At 56.4% G+C, this 8,274-nt stretch overlaps 1 protein-coding gene across 3 annotated transcripts; it reads right to left on the minus strand.

The window, feature by feature from the left end:
• Window positions 3,502-8,274, minus strand: CABP2 (calcium binding protein 2). Of its 3 annotated transcripts, XM_018043047.1 has the most exons (7): window positions 8,154-8,262; window positions 7,483-7,671; window positions 6,897-6,927; window positions 5,927-6,061; window positions 5,138-5,247; window positions 4,878-5,025; window positions 3,534-3,748 (listed from the first exon to the last, which is right to left on the minus strand). In XM_018043047.1, the coding sequence occupies exons 1-7, from the start codon at window positions 8,208-8,210 to the stop codon at window positions 3,723-3,725; spliced, it is 696 nt and encodes a 231-aa protein (XP_017898536.1). In that variant the 5' UTR covers window positions 8,211-8,262; the 3' UTR covers window positions 3,534-3,722. The 3 variants fall into 3 exon arrangements, with proteins under 3 accessions (XP_005700008.1, XP_005700009.1, XP_017898536.1); XM_005699951.1 differs by lacking the exon at window positions 7,483-7,671 and having other exon boundaries at window positions 3,502-3,748; window positions 8,154-8,274; XM_005699952.3 differs by lacking the exon at window positions 7,483-7,671 and having other exon boundaries at window positions 3,523-3,748; window positions 5,921-6,061; window positions 8,154-8,195.

An 8,274-nucleotide genomic window follows, 5' to 3' on the forward strand; every position in this document is an offset into this window, starting at 1 on the left:
AGAACCCTAAAAAGACATGATTTCTAATGTAAATGGTGTCCTGGAAGGCACTCTGCAACAGAACAAGGGAAGAAGAGATGAAATCTGCATAAAATATGGTTTTTAATAATAAGGCGTCACTATTAGTTCTTTTGGAGAAGGCAATGGCAACCTACTCCAGTATGCTTGCCTGGAAAATCCCAGGGATGGCGGAGCCTGGTAGACTGCAGTCCATGGGGTCGCGAAGAGTCAGACATGACTGAGCGACTTCACCTTCATGCGTTGGAGAAGGAAATGGCAACCCACTCCAGTGTTCTTGCCTGGAGAATCCCAGCCATGGCGGAGCCTGGTGGGCTGCCGTCTATGGGGTCGCACAGAGGCGGACACGACTGACGCGACTTAGCAGCAGCAGCAGCAATAGTTCTTTGGGCTTCTCTGTTGGCTCAGACTGTAAAGAATCTACCTGTAATGTGGGAGATACAGGTTCAATCCCTGGGTTGGGAAGATCCCCTGGAGAAGGAAATAGCTACCCACCTCAGTATCCTGGCCTGGAGAATTCCACGGGCTGCACAGTCAGAGGAGTCTCAAAGAGTCGAACGCAACTGAGCAACTTTCCCTTTCACAGGTGTTCTTGCCTTGAGAATTGCATGGACGGAGGAGCCTGGTGGGCTGTGTAGTCCATGGGCTCGCAAAGAATCAGACACGCCTGAGTGACTTTCACTTCACTTCATTAGTTCATGAGCAGTGTCAGAGGTACCATTCTAATGTAAGATGTTACTAGAGTGTCGTGGTTCATTCTGTGTGTCGATCTGACTGGGTCATGGGGTGCCCAAGCCAAAGGTCCAACATTATTTTGGAGGGTCTTGAGGGAGCGTCTGGATGAGATGCATTGCATCTGAGTACTAAGTAAAGCGAATGCGTCTTCCCAGTGTGGGCTGAGTGAGATCTGAATGGAACAAAAAGGCTGAGTGAGGGGGGAGTTTTGCCTGCCTGACCTTTGAGCAGGGTCACCAGGCTTCTTTCGCTCTCAGACTGAAACTTCCAACATCAACTTTTCTGGTTTTTGGGCCTTTGGGCTCGGACTGGAACTATATCACCAGGTCTCCATATCACTAGCTTGCTGACTACAGATCTGAGGATGGCTCAGTGCCCATAACTGCCTGAGCCGATTCCTTAATAATAAATACCTTTTTCACTGCCACATCTCCTATTGCTTCTGTTTCTCTGGAGAGCCTTGACTAATACACGCGAGAAACCGGATGTGAGGTATTCAGGAGCTCCCTGTCCTGTCTTCAGTATAATTCTGTAAACCGGGAACTATTCTTAAATAAGTGGATTAATATCTTTATTGGGATGATGGTTACCTGGCTGCATATGCATGCAAAAACTCACTGAACTGTACATTCATCCATGTTACTGCATATACATTATACTCCAACTATTTAAAGTGAAACTGAGACTTCTCTGGTGGCTCAGAGGTTAAGAATCCGCCTTCCAGTTCAAGGGACATAGGCTTGATCCCTGGTCGGGAACAAGGATCCCACACACTGCAGGGCAACTAAGCCTGAGCACTGCGTTCCTGAACCTGCAAGCTCTAGAGCCCGTGCTCTGCAATGAGAGATGCCCCCACATGCTGCTGCAAAGACCCAGTGCAGCCGACATTAAAAATAAATAAATATATAAAGTGGACTTAACGTAAAAGTCTCAACTGACAGCTTCTCTTGGAAAACCAGGAGAACCTGTAGCTCTAGCCTATTCCAACTGGCAGCAGTCAGTGGAGCTGGAGGGCAGGTGCCCCCTTCAGACGGAGGACGGGTTCTTGGCTCCACATAGTTGTCGTCTGCGTATTGGTCCTTCTAGCCCTGATCCCTGCTTCAGCTGTGTCTGCTTGGAACTTCTGGGCTAACAGCCTTTTTGGGGTGGGAGGGCGCGTGGTGGATTTGGGGGAGCTGTGGGCACTGCTGATGCCAGCAGATACAAGGCAGCCAATTAAAACCTCCCCACCAACCGTCCCCTCTCCCCAGTTCCAACCATAGCACCTACCAAGCTGCGGCCGGTGGGAGGCTGACCTTGACCAGGGTCTGCTCTTGCCCTGGCCCATGCCCATCATTCTCCCCAGCCCCTGCAGAGGGGACAGATTTCTTTTCGGGCAGCAATGCCATCTGTGCTTGCCGGTGGAGGGTAGGGGGAGGGAGGGAGGACCATGGCTCCCAGACAAGCTGCAACTCCCCCCTCATCCCCAAGCCTGCCAGACTGGCAGGAGAGATCATCTAATTGGGGATTAAGGATTAATTGTGATCTGCCAGGCAAGTGGTGCTGAGGCTGCTGCAGCCAGCCCTGGCACCTCGGTGTCCAAGATCCAGACTGAGCAAGACGCTGGTGGCAGCCTGCCTGCTCTGTCTCAAGGCCATCTTGCTGGCACAATCACTGAAAGCTCCTCCCCTTTCTGGGCCTAAAGGTCAAATTCATCCTTCCTCCCAGCAGGTGGGAATGGCGCCTAGTCATACAAGGCTAGAAGAGGCCTCAGCCTGTCCGGGGTCGACTCCGACCTGAAGGCACCCTTTCTGGTTGGCACTGTGACTCTATAGTCCCCAGGCCTGGCTGAAGTCTCCCTGATGCTTCTTCCTAACGTGCGTGACTGTGCGCCAGTTCCTCATCCTCATGGAGCCTTCCAGTGCCAGGCACAGGGACTGGATCAGCCCAGGGGGCAATGGGGGACCCAGTGGCCAGTTTCTGGATAGAAGTGTGACAAAACACAAACGGCATTTTAGAAAGAAAAATCCGGCAGCACGTGCTGCACGGCCGGGAGCAGGGAGAGGGCAGTGGAGCTGGGAGGACTCCCGCACACTGCTGAGACCTGGCCTCCCGGGTCCCTCAATATGGAAAATGGGGTTATGAAAACCACGGCAGGGCTGGACTGAGGAGCTGTGTTATTTGGTTTCCCTGGGAGGCAAACACCAAGATGAAGTTCGGAATGTGAAAAAGAGGAAGTGTGATGAAGAAGGACTGGGCAGAGAGTCGCTGATTCGGGGCTGACCTGACCACACCTCGGCTAACCTAGAGGGGAGCTCGGAACAGAGCCCATCTGTGTGCTCGGTCAGTGGCTGCAGGCTCCAGGGAAGAGTGAGGCATGTGCCCAAAGGCTGAGATATATCCTGAAGGGGCCTGTCAGCTCCCTCACCCCCTGCAGCCCACCAGCAAGCTCTTTCTTGCAGGGAGCTCTGAGCTGCGCCCCTCTAAGAGGAAATGGGAAGGAGCTTGGGAGAAGCCCTTAGGCACGTGGTCTTCGGTTGTAACCTTGGATCCAGCAAGAGCCCTTCACAGGGTGAGGGGCCACCATGCACCCAGCTCTGGGAGAAGCAGGTTGGGTTTACTCATCTGGGAACATTTCCCAGTACTTGTTCTGGGCTGGCTGCAGGATCCAGGGAGGGCCCCTTACCCACCTAAAGTTCACAATCGAGAGGACTTCACTTTGGGGGCCAAATATATGGAGGATGAACAAGTGAGCAGTGGAAGCTGTGTCCCTAGCTCGAAGATGCTTTATTGTCAGAGAAACAGAGCTGGGCAAGGGGGCTTGGTGGAGGAGTGGGGCGGGGGTGTTGCAGGCAAGGGCTGTGCTCACAGGCCAGGGAGGGAGGAGAGGGGGAGGGGTCCCAGCTGGAGGTGAGGGGCTCCAAGAACACACTGGCAGCCAGTGGCTCTGGTCCCAAGTCCTGTCTGCTGCTTCCAGCTTCTGTGCAGGCTCAGCGAGACATCATTCGCACAAACTCTGCCAGGACAAAGCCAACATTTCAGTCTGCTCTCTGGACCTCGACCCCCCAGAGTGAGGCGAAGATACTGACTTCGAGGTGGGAGGGAGTGTGGTCAAGGGCAGGGCCTACGATGGAGTCCCCTGGATTCAGTGGAGAATAGGCCAGGAAGAGGGGCTTTGTTTTATGGGAGGGAAAAAATCTTGTAACTGAACCTACTTTCCTCTTTGCTTTGGCTGCTATGAAGCTCGGGAACACTTTTGGGCCTACCTTGGAGAATTTCTACACACTGACTTTCCTTGTGTGTGTTTAGTCGCTCAGTTGTGTCTGACTCGTTGTGACCCTATGAACTGTAACCCGCCAGACTCCTCTGTCCATGGAATTCTCCAAGCAAGAATACTGTAGTGGGTAGCCATTGCCTTCTCCAGGGGATCTTCCTGACCCAGGGATTGAACCCTGGTCTCCTGCATTGCACGCAGACTCTTTACCGTTTGAGCCACCGGGGAAGCCCTGACTTTCCGTGAAAGGGAAAGTCGCTCAGTTGCGTTCTGCTCTTATGGACCCCATGGACTATACTGTCCATGGAATTCTCTAGGCCAGAATACTGGAGTGGGTAGCCTTTCCCTTCTCCAGGGGATCTTCCCAACCCAGGGATCGAACCCAGGTCTCCTGCATTGTAGGCGGATTCTTTACCAGCTGAGCCACGACGCAAGCCCAAGAATACTGGAGTGGGTAATCTTTCCCTTCTCCAGCAGATCTTCCCGACCCCAGGAATTAAACTGGGGTCTCCTGCATTGCAGGTGGATTCTTTACCAGCTGAGCTATGAGGGAAGACTTTACTTTCCTTGGCTTCCTTTTATTATTTAATCCTTGTTTTCCCTCTGATGGGAAGGGGTAGGCTTCCTGGATCTAGATGCTGGCTCCATCCACTTCTTTTGCTAAGCACCCTCGCTTCCCTGAGAACCGATTTTTTCCTCCTTATGGGGTTAAGCCTGGCTTCCTCCCAGGTTCTCCTGATGGTTAGTCGGGAGAGGAGGTAGGTGTGCTTAGCACAGAGCCTGGCACACACACACAGCGCTTGAGGCTCTTCCTCTGTGAAAACTCGCGCAGGGTCCGCGGGGCTGAGCGTGGGGGAACGGTGGGCGGTACCTTCGAAGTCCACCAGGCCGTCCCCGTTGAGGTCAATGTCGCGGAGGATCTCGTCCACCTCCCGCTGGCTGAGCCGCTCTCCCAGCAGGGCCTTCAGGGCCGCCCGGAGCTCACCCAAGCTAATGCAGCCGTCCCCGTTGGTGTCGAACTGCGGCGACACCGGGTCACGGACCGAGTCATGGACCGAGTCATTCATTCGCGCGGCCCCTCCCTCGCCGCCGACACGCAGGCCCCGCCCGCGCCGTCCCCGGGGACCCCACCTCCCGGAAGGCGTTCCGCAGCTCCCGGACGCCGATCATGTCCGCGGTCTCCGCCAGCAGCTTGGGGCCCATCAGCTCCACAAAGTCGTCAAAGTCCACCTTCCCGCCACCTGGGGGCCACGCCCATAGAGACCCGGAACCATCAGAGACCCCTGCCCAGCCCTGGCCTCCTCCGCCCTCTCTTCCTGGCCTGTGTCCCTCTCCCCGCCCCACTGAATGGGCCTTTCCCTCCTTCTGTGTCTCCTAGGCTGTGTCTCCTGCCGGCTTCCCTTCATTTTCCTGAAGAGCTCAGTTGGGCTCAAGTTCCTGGCTCCAGTGACCTGGCTGTGCGACCTTAGGCAAGTCACCGGGAGACTGTGGCTGTGTGCTAAGTCGCTTCAGTTGTGTCCAGCTCTTTGTGACCCCATGGACTACAGCCCGGGTCCTCTGTCCATGGGATTTCCCAGACAAGAGTACTGGAGTGGGGTTGCTATATTCTCCAGAGGATCTTCCCAACCTAGGGTTTGAACCCCGGTCTCTTAAGTCTGCTCCATTGGTAGGCAGTTTCTTTACCACTAGTGGAGACTGTTGCCTCATCTAAAAAGTGGGCATGGTAGCCCCTTGACCCACCCACCTCACGGGGGATGGTGAGATTCTCTGGAGGCAGAGAGCTTGCAGTGAGAATGACCAAAGTCCCAGGTTCTGGGAGCCAACCTGTGTAGACACCTCGGTTCCCTGGGCTGCCCGGCTGCCCTGACCGTGGTCATGGCCTCTGGAGAACTGGGGGTGGGACAGGTCTCAGGCACATACTGATTTGCTGGGAGATCTCGATGAGCTCCATCTCGGTGGGCATGTAGCCCAGCGTCCGCATGCAGGCCCCCAGCTCCCTGTAGCCGATGTAGCCGTCTCGGTCTCGGTCAAACTCCTGGAAGGCGGCCTGCAGCTCTGCCAGGCAGGGCGGGGTCAGTCCTTTCCGCACGTCCCCTGGGACCCCAGCCTGCATTAGACCTTCCCACCTTGGTCCTGTCGTGTCCATGCTTTCTAAACAGTTGTTTCTCTTTGCTACCCCAGGGCCTTTGCATGTGCTGTTCCTTTCATTCCCTCTGCAAATATTTAAGGGACATCTGCTCTGTGCCCAGCACTGCTCTAGGTACTGGGGATGTGGCAGTGAAGAACGAAAAAGATAAGGGAGAGAAAGAGAGAGGGAGGGGAAGAAGGAGAGAGAGGGAGAAAGAAAAGAAGGAAGGGAGGAAGGAGAGAAAGAAAGGAGAGCGTGAAGGAGGTGAGAAAGAAAGAGAGGGGGAAAAACAATCCTTGACCTCATGGAGCTCACATTCTGGAACATCCTTGGTCTTTATGCCACCTATTCAAAGAGGTCTTCCCTCTCAATTCAGTCCTCTGGCTCCTTTGATCACTTCCTTGAGAGCGCATAGCACCATTTGTACTGGCAGTTGACCTGTTGACATCTCTCTCCAGAGGACGCAGGCCAGATCTATCTGGTTGGCCACGTTTCCCAGTACTCAGAACTGGGCCAGGCCCACAGTGGGCACCCAGGAAGTGTTTGCTGGATGAATAAAAGGGGACCACGTCCTGCCTGGCAAAGAGAACCAGGAAACTGACAGCTGGGGGTTCTCTCAACCCCGCCCTGCTCAGTCTGGTCCCCGTCTTCCCGCTCGGATCCCCTCCAGCCCGCTTGCTCCCAGTCCTTCCTGGAGACTGCTCAGACCCCCACCCAGTGCCCCCCACCCTGGAAACTCTAGCTCTTTCCCCAACCCTTTACCTTCAATCTCCTCTGGCCGCAGCTCCCGGTCCTGAGGGAAGACAGAAGGGTTACGAATTCCCTGCACAACCCCCCAGGTACCTGCACCTCCTCTTGTTCTCTTGGGGCCCCCACTCAGCCCCACAACATACAGGCACTCCTCTTCTCCCACCATTCATGCTGATGGGCCGGGCATCTGTCCCCTGTGCCCCGCTCCTGGAGCTCCATTAGCCAGAGGTGGAGCTGGGGTTGGGCAGACCCTCCGGCTTGGCCATGGGGGCATCAGTGTCACCGTGTCGCTCTTGTTCTCTCTATTCCTCTTTGGGGGCCCTGTCCCTTCCCTGCCCGTCCCCTTGGTGGCTTCTGTCTCCGCCGTTTCTCTAAGTCACTCCCTGCCCCCCTCTTCTCTCTTTCCTGGCCTGTTTCCCCAGGTCCCCCTCATTTTGATCTTCTGTCTGTCTCTCCACGCCTCTCTGTCCCCCACGTCCCTAGGTCTGTGAGCCTTTGCTCTGACATCCCCACTCAGTCCTCTCCCCCCCGCTCAAGGAGAGGCAAACGTGGGGGCAAGGGTAGGGACCGGAGGCAGGCAGGTGGTGGCCGTACATACGAGCTGGGTGGCGGCGATGCTGGGCCGCAGAAAGATGCAGGCGGGCCCCACCACGCTGCTGAGCACGGAGTAGCCCTGGACGCCCGGCCAAGGGGCCCCCGGCTCCTCGGGACTGGGGCTGGGGCTGGGGCTGGGGCCTAGGCCACGGCGGGACCCCCCTGGGGGGGAGCCAGGCCACTGCCAGCGGTCCTGCAGCAGAGCCAGCCATGAGCAGGGGCAGTGACCCCTCTCCACCCTCACTTGCCAGCCTCTCCCGTCATTAGAACCCAGCACAGGACAGTGGAACCTCACCATCAACGCTCTCGACTAGAAGGGTCCGCTCCCTTACTGTTCAGGGGGGCAAACTGAGGCCCGGAAAAGGGGCAAGGCACAGGGCCATGGTCACTCCAGAGGGCAAGGGCAGCAGCAGGAAGGGGGCAATTGGATGGGCAGTTGGGGGGCCTGACGAGCTTGGCAGCAGAAGGCCCAGAGGTCTGCAGGAACCAAGACTACGATGGGTCAGAGTTTGGGGTCTGCCAGGGAAGATCTTGGTCAACAGTGGTGGGCACCAACCCCTTCATCCCCCTGCTGTGCCCACCTGTGACCCCAGTCAGGCCCTGCCCACCCCATCAGACCCTTTCAGGGTCCAGCCCAGCCTCCCGGCCTTGGCTTCTCCCCCTTAACCCTCCTACCTTAGGCGCCCGGTGCCGGGGCCGCTTGGCACAGTTTCCCATGGGCCCTTGAACCATGCCAGGCCTGGAGTCCCAGGGGCAGCCCAAGGCTGGGCCTCAGAGGATGCTGTGGGCTCCCACC

Source organism: Capra hircus, chromosome 29 (genome assembly GCF_001704415.2).
Source record: "Capra hircus breed San Clemente chromosome 29, ASM170441v1, whole genome shotgun sequence".
NCBI lineage: Eukaryota > Metazoa > Chordata > Mammalia > Artiodactyla > Bovidae > Capra > Capra hircus.